General features: G+C 37.2%; 1 protein-coding gene and 1 pseudogene across 12 annotated transcripts in view; one reads left to right on the top strand and one right to left on the bottom strand.

Annotated features, from left to right (window-relative positions):
• Window positions 1-25,031, bottom strand: part of DTNB (dystrobrevin beta) — a 158,963-nt gene that overhangs the window by 86,855 nt on the left and 47,077 nt on the right. For all 12 annotated transcript variants that reach the window (XM_025045711.1, XM_025045710.1, XM_025045717.1 and 9 more), the window contains one exon: window positions 9,094-9,218. In XM_025045711.1, coding sequence (XP_024901479.1) covers window positions 9,094-9,218 — 125 coding nt within the window. The remainder of the gene's footprint in view (window positions 1-9,093; window positions 9,219-25,031) is intronic.
• On the top strand, window positions 5,697-5,815 carry LOC112478518 (annotated as a pseudogene).

Genomic DNA, 25,031 nt, shown 5'->3' on the forward strand with positions numbered 1-25,031 from the left:
TTTTTCTATAAAGAGTCACATAGTAAATAGTTTAGGTTTTGAGCGTCATATAATCTTAGTCACAAAGACTCAATTTTGACACTGTAGCCTGAAAGCAGACATAGACAATACATAAATGAAAAAGTATGGCTGTATTCCAATAAAATTTTACCTACAGACATTAAAATTTGAATTTCCTATAATTTTCACAAAATATCCTCTTTTTACTTCACAAAACATTGTTCTCATTTCCCTTTAACCATTTAAAAATATAAGAATCATTCCTAGGTCATGGGCCATTCACAAATAGGTGACAGGCTGTATGTAACCAGTGGGATGTACTTTGCTAAACTCTTTAAAAGACTGGATCAGTCACAGGTGTGTCCAATGGGACACTGGTCATGCTCTTCCTTGATGGAATTCATACCAATAAATACAGTAACCCAACAGCTGTAAGTTTTCTTTCAAAAATAATAACACAAACTGAAAATGTAATGGTGATTAACCACTAATTAAAGAAATCAGATATAAAGACTATGTGGTTAGATAATTAGATTCTAAGCAACAGCAAACTGCTTGAAATTAGGCTAGCAGAAATTCTATCAGAGATAGCAAGAGCTAGAAGTTTTATTAAAATGATGTTTTAATTGATCTCAGAGACTCAGAAGAAAGAAAAGCTGCTGGAGCGCTGATGATAAGTGAATTGGTTTTGTTTGAGATATATTTGAAAAACCTTGTTTACTTAACGTTCTCAACTCACCAAAAAAGGAACATAATGAGCCAATCAAGGAAATATGCCTGACACCTAGTGGAGACTTTAGGTACTACAGGTACACGACCTGTATTATTTTCTGAAGCAAAAAAACAAAACACATAAAAGGGTGGGTGGGTAGGCCATATGACTGCTTATATAAAGCGTGTTTAGTGTCGTTCATTTATTCAAAGTATTTTAAGTGCCTACCATGCTCTGGGCTCTATTTTAGGCACTGGGAGCTCAGGGAAGAACCAGAGTTCCAGCCTTTGTGGAGCTGACATTTTTGTGTGTATGATTTACCTTATTCTGAGGAAAAGACTTTAAAAGTTTAGAATATCATATTGCTAACTTCTTAGAAGCACTCTTAGATACATTATCTTTAAACAGTACCCTGAGTTAATTAAGATGTTTTATGATCACCAGTCTTACAGAAAAGCAAGCTGATGTGTCTTGATTTTTAATCTAGTTTCTCTTCCATCATTTCACACTGCCTCCCTTCTATTTTTCAGCCGCCCAAGTTACAGCTATTCTCTGTTCTCTCTTGATTCTAAAACTAACCACAGGATTCAAACAATGGCTCCATTACTGTATGCTTCTATAATAATTTTATCTGGGTCGGCATGTTAGGAAACTGAGGTGCACTGGAGAGAAGGCTGGGCATGGAGGCAGAAGCCCTGGATACTAGTCCCAACTCCATCACACTGAAGCTGTGTGCCCTTGGGCAGGTCATTCAACCTCACCAAAACTGTTTCCTAATCTGTTTTGGTTAATGATATTTATACTGCAAAGGCTGCTGTGAGGGTTAAGGAGGAGGTGAGCAAAGGGCTCGGAACACTATGGGTGCTCGATAAATATCAACAACGAAAATTTGATTCTCAAATTTGTGAGGATCTAAATAAAATAAATCTCTACTCTGTCAATAACGAAATATAAGCAGTTAACATTACAATATACTTTATCTCATACTTAGTTTCAATTCCTGTCCCAAACCTCTATTGGGGTTTTAATTTGATTTCTGGGTATGCAACGATGGTAAAACCTAAGATTTTTTTATGTTTAGAAACTTTTCTCCATCTCCATTACCATCATGTCACCTGGCCAATGGGAAGAAAAAAAAAGGAAAAAACACGAGCTGGCCTCTTCTTTTTCACCCTTGTCCTATTCCCTATTTCCACACAGTAGCAGTGATTTTATTCTTAATGAAAAATTCAACATGTCCCTCTCCTATCTAAAACTCTTCAGTTTGGATAACGTCCAAGATCTCAGGAGATCTTTGCGTAGCTCTGCGTCCTTCCCTCAGCCCTCTGTCCCAGCTTCCCGTCTGCTGGGAAGGCTCCTCCCTCTGCCCCGCACATGCCTATGCCCTGTGCATCTTTTAGGCATCACTGTACATGTTACTCTTCACAGAAGTCTTTCTCAACCTTCCAATAAGATAAAGACAGACCATAAGGTAAATGCATCTTGTTAGAGAATTACTTTACATATATAGGACAAATATGTGATTTATATAATTTCTCAGAACTTCAAAGTGAGTATCAATTATTAAAGGAAGGAAAAATTAAAAGTTCAACAAAACAGCGTGGTGCCTCATTTGGACCAAATGAATCATATGTGTTCTTATGGCTATTTTACTGGGCTGTCCTCTTTCCTGTTACCTCACCAGCTACACACACACACACACACACACACACACACACACACACAATATCCAGAGACAAGAATTTTTTTTAGACAGAGGTATTTTTATAATCTTGAGGTGAGAACATTATTTTTAAATATGAAAGGGAAGCCAGAAACCATGAAGGAAAAAATTTAACAAATCTGACTTTTAGAGTAAGAAAAATAAAGTTAAGAGACATTGACAAATTCAGAAAAATTCTATAGCATGTTTGACAAAAAATTACCTATTCCAATAAGGAAAAGAAAACTCAGATTAATTTAGTAAGGAGAAGACTGATCAAAAAAGGTGAAAAAGACAAAATGTAAATGGATAAGAAATATATGAAAAAATAGGTAGCTTTATTTCTCATGGAAGAAATGCAAATAAAAACAATTAGAAATCATTCTCACCTATCAGGTTTCCAAAGACTAAAAAGTTTAAAAATACCCCAAACAGGTGAAGATCTAAAGAAGTTGCTGTTCTCATACATATCAGATATAATCTTCCTGCAGGTCTATTTGACAATATGAACTAAAAGCCTTAAAAGGTACATCTCACTGGCCAAGCAAATTCAGCTTCTGGGAACTTATACCAAATAACTAATTGGATATAAGTACAGGTAAGAATAAAAAGTGCAAAAATGTATTCTGCAGCATTGTTTAGTAGCAACAAATTAGAAACAGCCTAAATGCTCTAGAAGAGATATTACATATATAAATTATAACACGTTCATGTGATAGGATAACAAGCGCTATTTAAACCAATAATTTAAAACTATGTTAACTGACATAGAAAGATATGTTCAAATACTGCTTAGTTAAAAGAATGGTTATACAAACAGGAATACCCCACATAAAAATACACATGCATGAGAAAAGACTGGGGGTAAGTGTACACACTAAAAAGGCAATGTAGTTGTCTTTAAGTAACAGGGTTATATAAGTGTTATTTTTCTGAATGTTTTTACAATGGACATGTATTATTTTTAACCACATAAAAATATTTAAAAACTACTCAACACAAAATATGGGCTTATAAGAAGTGTTAGTAGGCACAAAGAGACAGAAATCAGCTTTTCTTTAACTTTATTCTTCTTCACTATAATGTTTACATCTGTAACACTTAGCAACATTTTTGCTAAAAGGGAGAATCTCTCAGAATAAAACTGTGCTTCGGTGACAGATTTTTTATTATCTAAAGGGGGAATGTCCACTTTATTCTGTACTCAGAGAAAGCTTCAGGTTCCAATTCTTAGCTGTCAATCCTAGATTCAATTCCCACTTAAATTTCTAACAGAAACCAGGTATGAGGAAGGCTTTTTTAATAAATAGAGAAGAAGAGACCTGGGGTCAAATTCATCCTGAGACCAGAGAAGTGGAGCCACAGAAGGAATGAATGGTCAGAAATCAGAGATGCCTGGTAACTCTGAAAGAGGGGTGAGGGGCTGCATTAAAATTTTTTTAATTGGTTGAAAGTCTGCCTAAGAAGCACAGCACCTGTCACCTCTTCCACCCCACTCCCCAACACCACACAGCCATCTGACTGCTCTTTTCTAGCCCCAGGAGGAAACCAGAGGTTACTCCGTAAGGAAACTGACCAGACAGTATTTGCACTCAGGCACACCAGGTGGAGGTGGGGGTAGGGGCCTGATATAAAATGGAGACATTAACTAAAAGTCTGCACTAAACCACTGGATTCCCCAACACACTTCTTCTGATCAGGATATACATAACCTTTGACCCAACAGCTGTATCCTGGATGTAAAGAAATTCCTACCCAGTTCCACTGGGGAAACATCTAAGGTATTTACTGCAGCATTACATGTCAGGCAGAGATCCGAATGCAGCCTAGGTGCCCATCACAGGGTTCAGAAGAGACGGGTAAAACGTTGTTCATAACACCATTTAAGTAAATTTTTAAAAAAGACAATACCTACTTTCAAGAACATATACTAGTAAAAAGACACACAAAAGGCAGATGAGAATGGGTAGAAAGGGTGGCTAGAGTGAAATACGTGAATAAAGTTGAATTTTTAAAAATGTGATAAATAGCACAAAATAAAATAGTAGAAAAAGTCTAAATATCACAGTAATGATAATTTTTAAAACTATAACAATATAAATCAATTTGAATTATAATAAATGGCTAGTTATAATGATGATAATATTATGATAATACATTTAAGACAGGTTCTCAGGTCAGATTTTAAAAATCCGGCTTAAAATTTACAAGAAACATAATGAAAACCTAAGGACACAGGTTGAAAGTAAAAGGATGCGAAAAGTTATACCTGGCACATGTCTAGCAAAAGATATCGAAAGATGATACTAGCACATAAAAGAGACTTGAGAGCAAACAGAATTATTAGGAATAAGGACAGTTATTACATAAGAATAAAATTTAATTTCCACGTGAAATGTATAATTTTGAAGAAGTAGATTATAAAAGATTTGAACGATATAATTAACTTGACCTAATGGACTTACAGTCAGTCACTCACTATAAACTCTGCACCAAACAAGCATAATACATGTTGTTTTCGAACTTACTTTAATGAATAAAGAGATGATCATATGCTAGATAATGACTGTCTTAACAAATTTGAAAAAAAAAAACTGAATAATTCAGACCATTTTCAGAGCAAAATGAAATTAACCTAGAAGTTAGTAGCGAAAGGCAACTAGAAAACCCCCACACAGTTGGATTTTAAGAAAGTATACTTCTCAAAGAAATCATAACAGAACTTAGAAAATATTTAGGACTAAACAATAAAAAAAGTGACGTAACAAAACCTAGACACTGCTCAGGTAGTGCTTAGAGAAATTAATAGCCTTGAGTGCTTCTGTTAGGGAAAAGAACCTGAAATGAGTGAGCTAACCATATCTTTAAGGAAGTTAGAAAAAGAGTATCCAAATAAGGTCAAAGAAACTATAACAAAAGAAATAATAAAGACAACGGTGGAAATAAGTAAAATTTAAAACTACAACACATACAATAAAAGAATCATCAAAACCCAAAGTTGGTCCTATGAAAGTCCAATAGATTAGACAAACTTATGGCAAGATTTTTCTAAGAAAAAACAGAGAAAAAAACCACAAATACATGAGAGTAGGAATGAAAAAAGAGACATTAGCACACATACTAGAGATAAAATATTACAAACTTTGTGCCAATACTTTGAAATTTTAAACGAAACTGACAAATTCCTACTAATATGTTACAAAGTGACTCAAATAGAAATAAAAAATGAAAATAGTCTTATAATTGTTTTTTAAAATGGAATTAACTATTAAAAATCTTCCTGTCTACAGCCATGCCGCCCTGAACGTGCCCGATCTTGTCTGATCTTGGAAGCTAAGCAGGGTTGGGCCTGGTTAGTACTTGGATGGGAGACCACCTAGGAATACCAGGTACTACAGGCGTTAATAAATAAATAAAAATAGAAAAAATAAGAATCTTCCCAAAAAGAAGGCTTTAGGCACAGACAGCTTCATTGGTGAGTTTTACCAAAAATTTAAGGAGCAAATAATTTCAATCTTAAACAAGTTCTTCCCAAAAATATAAAAAAGAGACAATGCTCCTAACTTTTTGAAGACAGCAAATTGGGCAAACTTTGTCCTAAAAATAAGACAAAACAAAACAAAACCAAAAAGCCAAGAGAAATTACAGGACAACAAAATTCATAAACGTAGGCAAAATCTAAACAAAATATTAGGAAATGAAATCTACCAGTGTATTAAAAGGAGAGTCAATTTATATTTATTCTAAGAATGCAGGGTTGTTTAAAAATACAATGTAATGCACTGCATTTTAATAGAATACACTCATACGATCATCTTAATTAATGCAGAAAAAGTCTGATAAAATTTGACAACCACTCATGACAAAAAGAAAGCACTCTTAGCAAACTAATAATAAAAGGAAACATCTTTTACCTGATAAACAGTTTCTACAAAGACTACATCAAATACCATACTAAATGAATGCTGAAAGCACTCTCTTTGGGATTAGTAATAACACAAGAATGCCAAGTAAACCACTTCTGTTCAATATTGCACTGGAGTTTCTAGCCAGCATAATAAGACCAAAGGGAAAAAAATACGTGATTAATGCTTAAAAGCATAAAGAGTGGGAGGGAGGAAACAAAGCTATCTCTAGTTGCAGGTGATATAATTATTTATAGAAAATCTAAGAGAATCTGAGTAGAAATTACTAGAATTAACGAGCAAGTTAAGCAAGATGACCAGATAGTGGATTAAAATACAAAACCAGTTTGCATTTCCATACACCAGCAACAAACTGTTAAGACACATAATTCAAAAAAGATACCATTTGCACAACTGTATACACTTGCCAAAACTCACCGAATTGTACACTTAAAGTGAGTGCATTTTATTACAAATAAATTATACCTCAAAAAAATTGTACAAAAAAAGGTACCATTTGTAACAGCAAAAACACATAAAAAAGTACACAAGAATTAATCTAACATATATAAGAGCATTCTAGGAAAAATTACAAAGATTTATTGAAGGGCATAAAAAATATTTAAATAAATGGAAAGATATAACACATTCATGGAATGAAAGACTTAATATTATAAAGATGTCAATTCTCCTCAATCTGATATTTAGATTCAATGAATGGCCAATCAAAATCCAACAAAATTTTATGAGGAACTCAATAAGCCGATTCTAAAATTTACATAAAATAGCAAAGAAAAGACAAGATACTCTTTAAAAAGATTACTTAATCCCTTATCATAAGATAGTGTGATGCTGGCATAGGGATAGACAATTCAACCAAAGGAAGAGAATAAAGAGCCCCGAAACCAGACCACGTATCATCTAGAAACTTCATTTATGACAACGGTGGCATTGGAGGTCAGCGGGGAAATGATGGATTATCCAATAAATGGCTCTGAGAAAAGTTATTATTCAAATGCAAAGGAAGAAAGAGAATTGCATATTCTATACCACACCATACACAAAAATCCACTCCAGATGAATTAAAGACATATGTGAAAGGGACATCTTCAGAACTTTAAAGGGGTAAAAAAAAAAAAGAGAGAGAGAATGACACACACACACACAAACACTACAATGTTGGGGCAGACGGGGACTTTTTTTCGAAGAAAGTAATGGGAAACTGAAAAGAAAACAACAGTCAGAAGTCAATCCAGTTATAAGGTCAACAGGTTTGGTTTTGAGCAATCGATGACGTGTAAGAAAAGTTCCCACTGAACTCTGATGAGAGAAGAAGGGCACAGGGATCACGACACTGGAGCCACACGGAGACAGTCGCAGCACACAGACTGTGTAACCAATGGCGTTGACTGGAAATGCCGTTATCTGGTTGCAACTTTTAGACGCAACCCTTACGAAATCTCAGAAGATTGAGTTATTATCACAGAAGGGAAGAGGAATATTACCAGTTTTGATAATATAAAAGTAATGGGAGAGATGACAGAAGTTAGGAGGAAAAAGGAGAAGGAAGAAGTAGAAGGTACTGATTTTCTCATTTTACACAGTGGAAATGAGAAGACATTATAAGAAATAGAAGTTTAAGAATATTATTTAAAATGACAGGTAACTAACTTAAAAATGGTGACATAATTATGAAAAACTGGGATGGGTTGACATGTAGTTATAAATAAGGTGGGTTCCTTATACCACAAACGGAATTATTCAATAATTTCCAAAACTGGTAAGTCCATAAATGGTGCTCTAAATATATTATTCAGAGATACACTAGTAGATCTAAAATCCAGACAAAATACAGTGAAGTAAAGGAGGATGTGCTGTGCTTCATTTTAAGCTCTTCTGTATCACTGGATTTTTAATCCACACGTCTTGTATAATTTTAATAAATATAAACGTTTTCAAAATAATTAAATGAAAAAAAAGAAAGATCAAGAAAGCTAAGAGATCGTTTAGTCAAAACACCTACCACCAGGTTGGTAAAAGAAAATGAATGTCCACTCCAAAAGAAAAACTTTTAAACACTTGATAGAGACTAATGATCAAAAACCTACCGACTGTATCCAGCAGAGTAAACTTAATATCATCATTTAATTCAGAGTGAAGAGACGGAACAGAGGCTAAAATCTTATTATTCCTTGTTTCTCCTCCTCACTTTCCTTCTTTCTCTATTTCTCTAACTTTTTTGGTCCTCCTAGCTTTCTAGCATGGATAGTCAACTAAAATGTGTGTGTGCGTGTGTGTGTGTGTATAAAATACTAGTTTTGTTTCTAAATAGCCTTATGTTTCCTAATTTCCTTTCAACACAAAGAGCATATCAGGTTGATTTTCATTTCCATATTGTCTAAACTATTTTTAAAATCTCTATGGGCATTACTTCTGTAGAGGAAAAATGATCGCTACCACTGATTGAAGGGAAGAACACACACACAACAAAAGGCAACCTTGCTAAATCCATCACAATCACTCTTCAATGGATTAATGCTTCTGTTGGAGACTGCTATATATTCCTTAGACTTTGGGGCTCAGGAGCTAGGATTCCATGGAGACATTTATGGTGATTTAAAGAGATGAAAGTTTGAAGTCTAAGTTTCCCAAAAGTAAAGTAAAAATCAGAAAGTTAAATGTTCATGCTAGGTGATACTTGGTTTTGATCCAAAAGAATTTAGCAAGGTCTCCATTTCAGTCTCATTCACATCCATATCCAGGTATATACTTACACTATATTTGCAAGGTCAAGTGGTTTCTCTGGTTGCTCGGGAAAAACAGGATGCGGGGGTTCTCTGGTGGGTACACACCCCAAAGATTTACTAATTGCATGGCTCAGCTTCTTTGCAGGGGATTTCTGTGTCAAAGTAGAAAATAAGGAAATAAGAAGTTACATTTCCAAAGAATGAAAAAGAATTTCAAAATAACTTGGTGACAAGAACTGCAGACTACATCTTCTCAAATCCAAACTAAGTTTCATTACAATCAACATTAACGGGTCCTGCAGAAAGGTCCCAAGGTCATGTGTGGTTCCCTTCATTTCTGTGCTTACTCTCTCAACTCTGAACGCAGTCACATTATCAAGTTAATGTGAATTTTCCTTTTGAACATCTCTATGTGACTTTACATAAACTCCTTGATGCTTCTGGATCATTTTTGGTGAGATATTATAGTTAAATCCCTAGTCAAAGTCAGGAATTTTGGGGGGCTAAAATACTAAAAGGCTAAGATAATGCTGAGAGCTTATGACTTTGAATGTTAACAAATTAGCTAAGCCGCATGCCAAAATGTGCATGTTAAGAGAATGTTCCCAAAATAAATGGGAGACAGAACATTTGGTATTAAGGGTCTAGCTATGGACACAGATACAAATGAGTGCACTCACACACACAGGCAGTCGGTATCACACCCGTGACTCTAGTTATGGCATGCTGAAAGCACAAAAACAAGTTGGCACACTAACACATTTCTCTGGAAGGTAGAATGATACATGCCAAACCTAAAGACTACCGCGTTTAAGACTTAATAGCAAATACATACGAAGGTAAACACTATGCCACAATTAAGTTACATAGAACATTCACGATGTAAAAGGGGCTCTTTATAGGATACTGATTTTGTTGTCCACTCAATTCCCTTTAAAATAATACTGTCGTCTGAGATTTTCTTGGCAGGATATTAACTGCAAAAAAAGTTTAAATATTTCATTCTACTGCTCCTGTAGTATATTACCATATATACCACTGTAATTGGAAAACAGAACTTGTTTGCAGCTGTGTACCTCATCGATACCATGTATACACTTAACTTTTATATGCTGCTTGCATATATTTTAACAATAAGCAAAAACCTGTTTGCTTTTAAGACTATATAGGCAAAGTTAGTTAATACCTTATTTATAATAAAGACTAAATAATACCAATTTCTTCAGAAACGTCTTATATTGGCTCCAAATCATCAACCACTATCCCCTACAACACATTAAATTCTGGGAAAAGTCTAAATGTAATCTAATTTCCTGAAAATCACATGAAACTAAACAAAGCAGAAATTCTGAACTTCCCCAACTAGTCTCCATTGCCCCTTTGCCCAATGACTAATATGGCTCTGATTCTTCCTCCTCTAATCCATCATCTGCCCTGCCCCCCAGACAGGTCAGTCTTCTGCTTTACATTTTTCAAAGGCTGATTATCATTTATAGAATAAGATCTAAACAAACGCCATCATGTTCCACAGCTTTCATATCTGGCTCCTTCCTCTCTCCTCACCCTTCACCTCCCACCACACAAATGACAAGCTGCTCAGTTAACGCAACACACTGTGTTCTCTCAGCTCTCTATCTTCTGCTCGTCTCTCAAGACTGGTCGCAAGTCTCCCTTCCTCCGTGGAGACTTACCTCACAGGTCAAAGCCCGCCTTTCCAAGCGACCCACTTACCATGTTTATATTTCCACTGTTACACTTTCCACGCTACACTGCACTTTTCAATTTAGGTGCCTATCTCCCTTAGACTGGTGTTCTTGAAGGGTAGGATCTACATTTTATTCATCTGTGTATTTCCAGAACCTGTCCTACAATGGAATATGTTAGATGAACAAATTATCTGCCTAGATGAATTTTCTAGACTGCTTTCTCCTGACCAAACCCCATATGCTTGATATTTTTTGAGTTATGATACAAGTAGAGGACATCAGAGAATATCTTAATTCGCCTTTACGACTAAACACAACATCTGTCACCCATGTATTAACTTCGTGATTTTTTTTTTGCTATATCTAACAACCGCCTGGGCCATTAATTCATGCAGTCTATGTGAGACAGATTATCATAGACTACTTTAGCTGCACCCTGAGTAATAACAGCCATGAAATCACAGGTTCCATGTGTATATTTTCTAATAAACATTAAAATAACGATATAACTGTTAAAATAACAAACATTTCCCTTTGCACCACCTAATATTCGCTAACAATATGCTTGCTGTGCTTTTGAAAACACTGCTTGAAGTCCAGGTTTAAGACTAGATCCAATTTCAAGTCTCAATAATATAACTATAAAGATAAAATCAATACATCAAAGTCAATTCCAAATACTTAGAGTACATCAAAAGAGGCTTGATACGTATGATGGGAAGGGAAAAATTAGTAATAAATATACAAAGAAATTTGAATATTAAGGAAGGGCTAGGACCAAACCAAAAACTTTAAAAGATAGGTAGGTATTCAATTAGGTTGCCTAAATATGCAAATAAATTATTTTCTCAAAACGATCTCAAAGGGTGGATTATGATATAGACCTGAAGTGAATTTCGATGCAGAGTCAGTTTAGGAGGCAAGAGTAACAAAGGCTGTAATCGAGAGCTTGAAAACTGCTGTTGAGAGCCGAGATGGGGACAGGGACATTACCTTTCTGGCTACCTGGGCCCTGGGACGATGCCCAGGATCTGGCAGTCGGTCACTAAATATATATGGACGTGAAGAAGAGAGGACAAAAAGCAGTCAAGCCTAGGGCCTGGGGTCTCCCACACTTCGTTTAAGCTCCGATGCCAGAGATGCTCCTTGCCATTTCAGTATCTCTCCCCTCACTCCAGCTCTGAAACTGACACCTGCAGAAGCCTTACTCTAGAGAGTTACAACTCCTCCAAACACTCGTAGGCGATAATTTTCAATTTTTGTGCATTTTCAATATGTTAATCTACTTCACTTAACTTCAAAATATTTCTTACCGTCTCTTAAGAATATTACAGGTTACAATTTTTTAAGAATATATCAAAGAGTATATAAAAATATATGTACAGTTTAAAAAGTTATAAAATATATACCACCTACCCACTATTCTGCATGAGAAACAGAACATTTTGAAGCCTCAGTGTGGGCCCTTATCTAATACTGTCCACTCCCACATCTGTTCTCCTCGTAATGTGTCCTGGATTTTGTACTAACCACTTCCTTATTTTAGCAATTATGGCATAAATAATATAAATCACTTGGTACGTTTAAAACTTATATTTTTTCTGCAACTTGCTTCTTTCACTGAAAGTTGTAACAATTCATACATGTTGATGCATGTAACTATAATTCATTCGATTTTTCACTGCTTGATTGTATCTCATTACTTAATTACATCGTAATTTGTACATCCAGTCCATGCTAATGAATGTTTGGGTTTCTATTTCTTTCCCTCGTTCAGAATGCTGCTATGAACTTTCTTGGTGGCCACGTGTAAGAATTTCCTAAGAGTGGAATTACTGGGTCATAAGTTACACACATTCAATGTTACTAGGCACTGCCAGCTGGTTTTCACTCAGCTGTGTGAGAGACTTGCCGACTGTCCACATTCTGGCCAACCCTGGTTATTGTTCAACATTTTAACATTTGCCAATTTGGTGGGTGATAAATAGTATTGTGGTTTTAACTTACGATTCGCTGATTACTAAGAAGGCTGGGCATTTTTTCCTATGTTTATGGGCCATTAGTGTTTTTTCATCTGTGAAATATCTTTTCCTGGCTTTGGCGTGGGTCACACTAGAATGCCTTTCTCTTATTGATTTGTAAGAGTTCTTTACGTTTTTTGTATTTTAACCCTACGGAAGTTATGACTTGTGAACAGCTCCTACTATTTAAAGTTTGTTTGTTACTCTTTTGTTTCTGATGAACAGTCGCTTTTACATATAATGTTAGTCTCAATTTATTAATCATGTCCTTTATATTTTGTATCTTAAGAACTGTTTCCCTCTCTGAAGTAAATCAAAAAGATATTCTCCCTCATTATCTTCTAAAGTGTTATAGTTTGTATCTCTCATATTTCAGTTTCGATCTATTTAGAACTGATTTGTTTGGTAGGTATGGGGAAAGAATCCAGTTTTATTCCATATGGATAATCAATTGTCTCAGGATCTTTTAATAAAGATTCTATCCTTTTCCTAATAGATATTCTTTTTCTGTCCCTGTGCCAGTATCACATGATTTAATCGCTGTAGCTTCCTCTTATCTTTGCAGGTAGCATCAGTGCCCCAAACTTACCTGCTTCTTTAGGAGAGTCCTCATTATTCTTGACCCTTTACACTTCCACTTATATTTTAAAAACAGTTTGTTGTTTACCACAAAAAAAACCCTGTTGGGATTTTGATGGGAACTCATCAAATCTATAGGTAGTTTTGGAAAGAAATGCCATCTTCAAATAATAAACAGTCCTTTCATGCATGTGTTCATCTCATGCATTTAAGCCTTCTTCAATGTCTTTCAATAAAGTTATAAATTCTTTTCCATAAAGAATTTATGCAGCGCTCTTATTTGTTTCTAGTTATTTTACAGATAGATTTTTGTATCCAGCAACCCTGCTCTTCTTTTGTTTTTTGTTTAAGTTGTGGTACAATATACATAAAATTTACCACCTTAATCATTTTAAAGCATACCATTTAGTGGTGTTAGGTACACATACACTGATGTAATGCTAATCTCCAGAACTCTGCATCCTGTAAACTCGAAACTCCATACCTATTCAACAACTCATTCCCTTCCCGAGTCCCTGGCAACCACCAGTCCGCTTTTTGTTTCTATAAATTTTACTACATAAGCATGATACCTCATATAAGCAGCATCATACAGTATTTGTCTTTCCGTGACTGGCTTCTGTTACTCAGCAGCATGTCCTCAAAATTCATCCACGTTGTAGCCTGTGTAAGAATTTCTTTCCTTTTCAAGGCTGAATAATATTCTGTTGTATATATAAAACACATTTTGTTTATCCATTCACCCATCAATGGACACTTGGGTTGCTTCCAAGTTTTAGCTACTGCGAGTGCCATAAACCTGTGTGTACAAATGTGTCTTTGAGACTCTGCTTTCAATTCTTTTGGAAAAATATCCAGAAGTAGAATTGCTGAATCATACAATAATTCTATTTTTAATTTTCTTAGGAGCCTCCATACTATTTTCTATAGTGGCTGCACCATTTTACATTCCACCAACAGTGGGTTCCGATTTTTCCACATCCTTGCCAACACTTGTTACTTTCTGTTTGTTTTACAGTAGCCATCCTAATAGGTATGAGGTGGCATCTCACTGGGGTTTTGATTTGCATTTCCCTAATGATTAGTGATATCAAGTATCTTTTCATATGCTTATTAGCCATGTGCATATCATCTGTGGAGAAATATCTTTCGAGTCCTTTGCCCATTTTTTCATTGGGTTTTTTGTTGTAGTTCTTTATATATTCTGGATATGAACCCCTAATCTGCCATATGATTTGCAAATATTTTCTCCCATTCCATAGATTACCTTTTCACCATGTTGACTGCGCCCTTTGATGCACGGAAGATTTTGATTTTGATGTAGTCCAATTTACCTGTTTTTACTTTAATCTCTGCTCTATTTCAATTCTAATGATCTGGAGATTCAGACTTCCTACACTGACAGTCATCGTCAAATAATGACAATTTTGTTTCCTTTCAATGCAAATACCTTTTATTTCTTTTCCTTGTTTACTATGCTGCTTAGGACTGCCGATACAATGTTGAATAGACATGTTGATAGTAAGCCTTCTTGTTTTGTTTTCAATATTAAAACAAATACTTTTGACATTTCACCAGTAAATACCATGGATACTACCAGTTTTAACAAACATTTCTATATTAGGTTAGGGAAGTTCCTTCTACTACCAGGCTGCTAAGGGGGTGGGTGGGTGTGTGTGTGTGTAAATGATCAGTGAATATCAGGTCATAGTAAATGAGTCTTTTATATGAGTCTTTTGAGATGATTTATGGATTTAATCCATCTATGAATATGCCTAAATTATAATAATCTATCTTTAATTGCTGGAATAAAAATGGTGTGGTCATGATGTATTTATCTTTTGTATACACTGCTGGATTCAGTTTCTTTATATTTTGTTTAGGTTTTATGGTCATTAGAATGGTTTATAAGCTTCCTTTCTTACTGTCCTCATAAGGTTTTGGTACCAAAGTTATTCCAGCCTCAAAAATGAAACTGTAATGATTATTATTTTTTCTAAAATCTGGGAAATTTTATATAACACTGGAATATGTCTTTTCTTCTAATATTCGTTGAAACTCATGTAAAGTCAGTCAGCTCCAGTTGTTTCCTTTGTGTAAAGATTTAAGCTACTAATTCAAATTCTTTAATGATTATACTACTAATTGGATTTTTTATTCCATTTTGAACCAGTTTGGGTAAGCAAGGTTGTTTTAGGAATCCGCTCATTTCAACCAATTTTTCAATAACCAATGTACTGGTTTTCTTGCTCTTGTTGTTACTGATTTCTAAATGAAATGCACTATAGTCAGAGAATATAGTCTGTAGGATACTAATTCTCTTTTGAGGCTTCCTTTATGTGGTTGACTTTTGTGTTTGAAAAGAATGTATAATCATTAATTGTTGTGTATATTCAAATTTTCTACATTCTTTCTTTTTTGTCTAATAATTCTAACAACTGTTTATAGGCGTGTTAAATTACCCATTTTAATAATGTATTTTTCAACTTATGCACCCTTATTTTTAATTCATGTATGTTACAGCAACATTATTAGATGTGTATCTGTGTATAAGTGTTAATTTCATCTTTTTGTCTTTGGTACTTCTGGTTAAATTTTTTTTTTTTTATTGATAAAATATACATAACATAAAATGTACCATTTTAACTTCCCTGGTAAAGATTTTTGCTCTGAAAGCTATTTTCTGAGATTAATACAGTTTCACCAAATTTATTTTGGTTAGTACTTTGCCAAGTATGTCTCTTTTTTTATCCTTAACTTTCAACTCTTGTGTATAGCTTTTTTTGCTGTCCCTCGTAAACAGCAGAGAGTCCAATTTTTTAAAATAGCCATTTGACAACTGTTGCTTTTTATCTGGAAAATTTACTAATTACTAACATATTTTGTCTTTATTTCTATAGCTTATTATATCATTATTTGTTTTATTACTTTATTTGCTTTTACTTAGTCCTTAACTATTTTTTAGGTTTTGTTTTATTTTTATCATTTTATTTTTCCTTGTTTGGCAATTATACTCTTAGAGTCAACTTTCTAGTGGCTTCATTGTTTTTCCCTAAAATTGAAGTAAAGTTGATTAAGAAATTAGTGTCAGGCACCTGATAGGTGTTTTGCACACGTACATAGGCTCATTTAACCCTCCAATAGTCTTGTGAATTAGATGTTAACAGTCTCAATTTTATAGATGCAAAAACTAAAGCTCCCATAACCAGGCCCGGCTTACTTTTTTCACAGTACAACATAGTCCCTCAACAGGTAAAATTACTCAGAGAAAGAACATACAGGGGTTGGGGGAGACTGCCTGGTCAGTGAGACATTCTTGCAAGGCATCAGTCAGAAACAGACTGGGGACTCCAAGTAACCCACAGGGGTCATGAAGGGGAAGCTCAGTTGAGTCAGGGGTGGGGACACAGTTTCCAATTGAGGGCAAACTCCAAGGTAGGGAGTGGCAGGTGACTAGTGTTGTAACACTGCACTGTGTTCCTGTTCTAGGGCTGAAACTTGTAAGATGCTCTGATAAATAAATTTCTTTTGAGCTCGGATGACTGTATTTTCAATCAGCCTCGAGCTAATTCCTTGCACAGCACAGTCTTCAGCTCAGGGTACATGCTGACGGGCCCTGACACTTGGGAGCACAACAGCTTAATGCAATAAACTCAGGACTGGTGCCTCAGAGGCCATTCCTGTCGTGTTCATTTCCAATGACTCTGAGTACATCATTTTGAGCATCAAGCCACCATCTAAGGGATTGCAAGCAGAAACATAAGCCTATTAAATCCTCATACATGTCAGGAACCTTCTCTATTGTAACATGAACACTGACCACAATCTTAACCAGCATCTGTACTCATAGCCTGTAACAAAAACCCTACAACTCTAATCATGCCTCAACTATATTTGTGTCATAACTGATTAGTACTTTAGCTGCATCCTCTTTTAAGCTCGCCAGAATTAGTCATTATTATTATTTTACACACGATGTTTATTTAAATTTGCCCACATTTACCCATTCTACCGTGTACCATTTCTTTTGGTATTCCATTTCTTCCTTACTGCGTCAATTAATTTTTTCCCTAAAGTATGTCCTTAACTAGTTTCTTCAGCAATGGTCTCTTGGTGGCAAATGCATTGAAACTTTTTTCTGAACATATATCTTTATTTCTTCTTTGCTCTTGACTAGATTAGCTAGATACAGAATTCTAGGTTGATCTTTCCATTCTATTCTTCAAATCCTTTAATCACCTTTCACATTTTCCATTTCTCTATACCTGTGTTCAACATTCTGTATCCTGGTTAATTTCTTCTAATCTATCTTTCATTCTCTAATTTTTGCTGTAGCTATCTCTAATTTGCTATTTAACCCCTCTATTGAACTTAACCTTAATATTTTTTATTTCTAGAAATTTAAACTGGTCCTTTCTTCATATTGGATTGTTCCTTTTTTAAATATCGTTCTTCCTAAATTTACTTCTATTCAATTGCACTGGAGGTTCTAGCCAGCATAAGACCAGAAGAAAAAAAAAAAAGTATGATTAATACTTAAAAGCTTAGGGAGTGGGAGGAAGGAAACAAAGCTATCACTATTTGCAGGTGATATAATTACTTATAGAAAATCCAAAAGGATCTGAGTACAAATTACTAGAATTAACGAGCAAGTTAAGCAAGATGACGAGATAGTGGATTAAAATACAAAACCGGTTTGCATTTCCATACACCAGAAACAAACTGTTAAGACACATAATTCAAAAAAGATACCATTTGCACGACTGTATACATTTGCCAAAATTCATCAAATTGTAATTAAAGTGGGTGAATTTTATTACATGTAAATTACATCTCAAAAAAAAAAGTAGGAAAAAAGGCACCATTTGCAACAGCAACAACAGATGTAAAAGTACACAAGAATTAATCTAACATACATAAGACCTTTCTGGGGGAAAATTATAAAGCTTTACTGAAAAATGGAGGATCAGGAAAAGAGGTAATAGCCGAGCTGAATCTTAGAGGCTATAAAGAAGTTGGCGAGAGCAAGCTGGGAGAATGGGGAGGAAGAAAGACAGCTAGAATAGATTGAAAGACATAAAAGTAAGAAAATAGGGTGAAAAAGCAACTGCAAATAGTTCAATACTGTCATAGTGCTGCCTGTGAGTGAAAGATATAAATAAAAGCCCCAAACCGAAGACATAACTGTAAAAGCTTTCAAAACATTACTTCATAAGATTAAACTTCAGTATATTATAAATCATCTCTGGTTTAGAAATTGCTCCTAGCATACATTGAGCAGATAGTTCTCAGGCTCAAATGAAGTAACAGACTGCATGGCAGGATAGCATGAAGAAAGAGAAGTGTGACTAATACTTCAGGTTTGGGCAAACAGAGGGTCTAATCAACTCCAGCAAAAAGAAGCAGAGCCCACGAGCACTATGGAAGTAGATTCACAGGCAGCCTGAGTCCCAGGAATGACTGAGGGTTAGAGAGAGCATGAGGGTTGGAAAATCAAGACGATCTGCCATGTGCTTCTTTGTACAGCAACACTCTGCGGGGCCTGGAACATAACAGGCACTAGACATGTTTACTGAAGGAATACCAGCGCAGAAAGCTTTTCGCCTGGTTTAGACTGACCACTGTATGACTATCACTGGGTACGCAATAACTCCGAAGCCTGTTCCAAATACTGCCACAGGTCAAGGCAGGATCAGAGCCACAGTCAATCAACGTCATACGTGATGCAGACACACCAGTCAGGAACCAATGACAACCATCACTACTATCAGGCAGTGCTCTGAAACAGTGTTTCCCAAACTTGTCCGAAGATAAAAAATTCCTTCGGTACTTGTATAAAAAACAAAACAAAGCAGATTCCTCCGCCTCAACCCAGACCTACTATACGAAATTAAAATTTCCAGAAGAGGTCTGGTACCTTACATATTTAAGCAGCAGCCCAGATGATTCTTTTCAGGCAATTTTTGGAAGCACTTCTCAAAAAGTTCTTGACGACACAAAAAGGTTTTTTTTTTTTTTTTTTTAAAAAAAAGAGTATAACTACTGGAAAATGACCAAGCTGTTTCCTATAGATGATAAAGTTATCTACCTAGAAGTTCAAGAAAATGGACTGAAAAATTACAGTATCATATACTGACAGAAAAGTCAGTGAGACTTTCAGATGGAAATGTCCATGAGACCCCTGAATACATGAGGAGTCTTTATGGAGACAAGAATCCTGGGATGGAATTAAAAAGTGTAGAAACTTATCAGTGTCCGGGGGGTCATCTGAAACCTGAAACTGTAAAAACAGTCAGAGAGGGGGCACTGCGAGAGAAGGAGAGAGCTCAGGAGAGAATGCCAGGGAACAGAACATCTGGTTTATCGTAGGTAATCAAAAAGTTTAATGAATAAACAACACAGGAACGTTTCATAATTGGACATTTTGTAGTCACTAAATAGAGATAAAATGTAATGAATCCACAATACACATGCATTAAATTTATTCAGAGAAACAGTTCTACCCTAAATCTGTGTCTACAGCTCTCAGAAAGTACTAGATCAACAGGCAATAATCACTGGTATATCTGATTAACGTGGAAACAGACAAGCAATTCACACGGCTGGGTCACAGAGAACCCTAATCCTCCCACGCATGGAGGAAAATACACATTCTCCACTTCAGCTCTGGTGGCCACCTGTAAAAATCAAAAAAGATCTAAAGCTGGAGGAATGGCTGTGGCGAAGTGACGACCGCTAGAGGAAACTGCTCATTCGAAGAGCTGCTTGGTTTGGGTGCAGAGCTGCTTGGTTTGGGTGCAGTCATACATGGAAACCTCCTCGTCATCTCTCCGCTCTAAGAAGAATCAGGCTACAGGTGGAAAAGACGCCTTATTGTTTCGTAAACTATGCACCACCACTGTCTTTGGTAGGCATCTGTCTTTTCTAGACAGCTGGGTCCATTTCAGATGGTCTGCCTGCAAACTCAGCACCTTGGCAGCTGTAAATGGGTTCAAGAATCCATAGTGCATACAAGTGCCAGAGTCGAATGGGGGCAATATTCAGGTGCCAAAAAGAGCAATATTTAAAACACCCCAATAACCTATCAAAAATTGCTGACAAACACTGCCAGGACACCTCTAGCCTATTCCTTTTATCTCTAGGATGACCCTGGAAAGTCTATCATTTCAGAGGGAGGGCCTTTCTTGGTCAGTGAGTCAGTGGAGTGGTCAGGTCAGCCGTGGGTCGAGAGAACCTGAGGGCACTTCTCCCCAGGCCTTCACGCCACCACCAGCGGCAGTAGAGAGGAACCCAGAGCTCTGCGCGCTCCTGGCAAGACTCTCTCCCAACCAAGCCTCACAGCAGCAGCACTGTGATCTGCCTTGGAGACTCTCTGGGGCCAGTTCCAGCACAACCTTTCTCAGAGGTCATGCCTGTTTCCTAAGAAATCCCAGACTCCCACTGCATTCTCATTCCCGTAAGGCTCTGTACCTCCCATCACATGACCCCATCTCCCACGAATCCTCAATTCTTGAAACTCTTCTACTTCGTCATGGTCCGCCACTTCCATTTTTAAGGAAGTAAAATCCCTTCCCTAGCTGAGAATGTCTTCTCCGAGTGCAGCTTTCACCTTTTTACTCTGGCTTTCCCCGAAGGCTGGGCTCCCCCTGAAGCCACTAGAAGGGCAACTGCTTTCTCTCTCGCACTCCTCAAACCTCTAGATCTCCAGGTGGGGGAGACGTCCTCCGAGGGCCTCGCTGCCACTCTCAGATCCTTTCCCCTAGTTTTTGATTGACATGTCATCAGACCCAAACCCTAAATAACCCTCTGTAGTGGAGTCCAACAACACTACTGTCATAATTCTTAGTGATTTCAACATCCACGAAGTTGACCTTTTCTATACGCGAGCTGCAGTGGGTTGAATGGTGGCCCCCCGAAAGGTATGTCCACATCCTAAACTCTGGAACCTGAGAATATTACCTTATATGGCAAAAGAGTGAATATTACCTTCTACGGGAAAAAACATGATAAGTTAAGGATCTTGCGAGGAAAAATTTATCCTGGATTTTCTGGCTGGGCCCAAAATATCATCACGTATCTTTATAAGATAGACACACTGAGGAGACGAGAGAAAAGGGGAAGAGGCATTGTGACCAAGGAGGCAAAGGATGAAGTGAAGCAACAAATCAAGGCTGCCAACAGCCACCAGAAGCTGGAGAAGGCCAAGAACGGTATGATGCTTAATTTTACGTCACCTTGCCTAGGCTACAAGGCACCCAGATATTTGGTTAAACATTATTTTGAGTGCTCCTGGGAGGGTGTTTCTGGTTGAGATTAACATACAAATCAGTAGACTGAGTAATACAGATTTCATGGCTGGGCTTCAATCGCTTGAAAACCGGAACAGAACCAAAAGGCTGCTCCTCAGAGAATTCCTCATGCCTGGCTGCCCTGGAACTGGGGCGTGAGCTTTTCCCTGCTTTCGCACTGTCTCTTCTTGGGTCTCAAGCCAACACATCTTGGGACCGGAACTACATTATCAGTTCTCCTGGTTCAAAGGCCTCAGACTCAGACTTACACCTTCAGCTCTCGAGTCCCCAGGTTGCCATCTCACCTTGGGGATCTTGAGACTTGACGGCCTCCACAACTGCATGCGCCAACTCCTGATGACAAATCTCTTTATTGTCATTTATCTCCTCTTGGTCCTGTTTCTCTGGAGAACACTGACTAATACGAATAGATACCACCCTAGAGCCTCGGAAGCAAATGTGGCCCTGTCAGCATCTTGATTTCAAATGTGTGGCATCTAGAGCTGTGAGAAAATAAATTTGTTGTAAACCACCAAGTTTGTGGTAATTTCTTATGACCGCCCTGGAAAACTCACGCACTGGTATTCCCTGAATTCCTCTCCTTCAACAACTCGTCCCCTACTCCACGTGGGCCACCAACTTCACAGTCGCATCCTAGAATATTTTATTGCCCATCAGTGTACAGCATCTAAAATCTCAATTGCAAGCACCCCACTCTCATACCAGCTTGTCTTATTAGCTCACTCCTTGTAGCACCCTGCCTTCGACAGTACTTCAATCCCAGTGGGACCTACGTGCCACTGAGCCTGCCACCTTCGATAGCCCTCATCTCCTTCGCGGACTCATTTCTCTCTGGGCAATCTATATTTCATGGTCCGCTCCTATATTCATTTCTGTGCATCTACATTCCCACCAGCAGTGTACTGGGGTGCCTGTTTCTTCACATCCTATCGGTACTTGTAACAGTCAATCTTTTTTGATTTTAGTCATCCTTGTGGGTGTGAAGTGGCAACTCACTGTGGTTTTGATTAGACATTTCTCTAATGACTAATGACGTTGGGCATCTTTTCACGTGCGTATTGGCCATTTGTATTACCTTCTTCGGAGAAATGTCTATTCGGATTCTTTGCCAATTTTTCCCCCAAAGTTAATTTACATTTTTTTTTTATTATGGTAAGAAATATATGACATAAAATGTACCATCTTCACTATTTTTAAATGTACAATTCAGCTGTGTTAAGCATATTCATTTTGTGACCAGATCTCCTGAACGTTTAAATTTGGCAAATCTGAAACTTTATACCGATAAAACAACTCCCCTTCATTTCCTCCTGACCCCAGCTCCTGGTAACCACCATCCTACTTATCCTTTGCCTATATTTAAATCACGTTATTTGGTGGGTTTTTGTTGTTGTTGTTGTTTTGCTGTTGCTGAGTTGTGAGAGTTTTTTATAATTCTGGATACAAGTTCTGTATCGGATATATGATTTGAAAATATTTTCTCCTTTTCACTTTCTTGATGGAATCCTTTGAAGCACCAAAGTTTTTAATTTTGATGAAGTCAAATTTATCTGTTTTTCTTCTGCTGCTCCTGCTTCTAAGAAGGTGCTGTATACCCCAAGGTCACAAAGATTTATACTTATGTTTTGTTCTAAGAGTTTTCTGACAAAAAGGTAAGTCAACAATCTTAATTGTCTAGCACAACATAATTTACTCTGACTCCTTAAAGGAAATGGTTTAATATCACTAATGCTCAAACAACCACACTGGACATATATGAGTCGCCTATTAACATTTATTTAAAAAAAAGAAGAAGAAGAAGAAAGAAGATGAACAGAAATGGTTAAACAAGCCCTCTCATTTCCTCGTCTATAGTAGATTTTAAAGAAAAGGATGAGTAACTCTGTTTAGAGGTGCAGTCTGCCATCTGCTGGGAAGAAAGGTGAAATTTTCATAGCATCAACTGAGTATATAACTACCTCCACTGAGGCACTCTACTGTGTTTCGTTCTCTCTCTCTCTCTCTCTCGTCTCTCTCTCTCTCTCTCTCGTCTCTCTCTCTCTCTCTCTCGTCTCTCTCTCTCTCTCTCTCGTCTCTCTCTCTCTCTCTCTCGTCTCTCTCTCTCTCTGTCTGTCTCTCTCTCTCTCTGCCTGCCATAGATTAACCAAGTGGGAATTGGTCACAGTTCTCTTGGTAAAGTCAAGGCCAGGTTAAGCAGAGATCCGAAGGTGAGGTCTAGGGGCAGGGAATGGAAGTAGGCTTCCTTATTTCCAGCTTCTTTGCATATCAAGAAAGGGCTAAGAGTTGTGTATTTTTACCATAATTAGTAGAAAGGAAAGAAGGAAGTGGGGTTAACCGGGTCGCCTTCCCTGCAGGACCCCACCAGGGTGCTCTCTGTCCTCACTTCTCTCCCAATCAGACTGGGTGGGTTTAAAGAAGGAATGAACATGCCTGGCTCAGCCTCTCCTTCTCCTTTGTTCCCTGGAATCTGTGAACTCCACAGAGCACATATTCTCCCTGCTCCCAGAGCCACAAGCTTCAAGGCTCTACTCCCTTCCGGGCAGGCCCACACTGGGTGCAGGTATATTCAGTTCGGGGGTTACTAGCAAGTCCGATTGTTTTCCTCACAATCAAAACCGCTTTCTCGAACAGACTGCCATCTTCCTAACTCCTGGCTGCAATCATGGGTGGGGAAAAATGAAGTGGAGTTAGCTGGGTTTTCTAAAATCTTAATAAGAACTACTATTAGAAAAAAAGTTAGAAGTAGATATCCATTGACAGAGTTGTCTACACTCACTGTCTCCATCTCTCTCTTCTTTCCCTCCTGAACCCACTTTAATCAGGTGTTTGCCCCCGCCACAGGTGATCCTCACATTATGAGACAAAGGGTCAGTTCTTGGTCCTCTTACTTAAGTATCAGCAGCACTGGGCACAGCTGATCACTTCGTCCTCCTCGAAATACTGTCTTCACTTTTTTCCACAACAGCACAGTCTCCTGGTTTGCCCCCCTTTCCTGGGTGAGGCTCGTCCTCTTCTCCTGGGTCTCTCAATACTGGAAAACTCCAGGGGTCGGCTCTTTTCTTCTTTTCTTTCCCGTCTTCACTCACTCACTTGGTGGCACTGTCTAGTCTTGTGGCTTTAAATGTCACCTATATGCCAATAACTCCCAAGCTGATATTTCTATCTCAAACATGTCTCTTGAAATCGAGATCCACATACAACGGTCTATTCAACGACTCCATGTGGACATCCAATAAGCAACTTAAATTCCACATTTCCAAAACTGAGCCCTTGATCCTAACATCTACATATGCTCCATTCATGGCCTTCTCAATCTCAAATGATGACATTTCCATCTTCCTAGTTGCTTA

This window comes from Pteropus alecto, unplaced genomic scaffold (assembly GCF_000325575.1).
Source record: "Pteropus alecto unplaced genomic scaffold, ASM32557v1 scaffold61, whole genome shotgun sequence".
NCBI classification, from domain to species: Eukaryota; Metazoa; Chordata; class Mammalia; order Chiroptera; family Pteropodidae; genus Pteropus; species Pteropus alecto.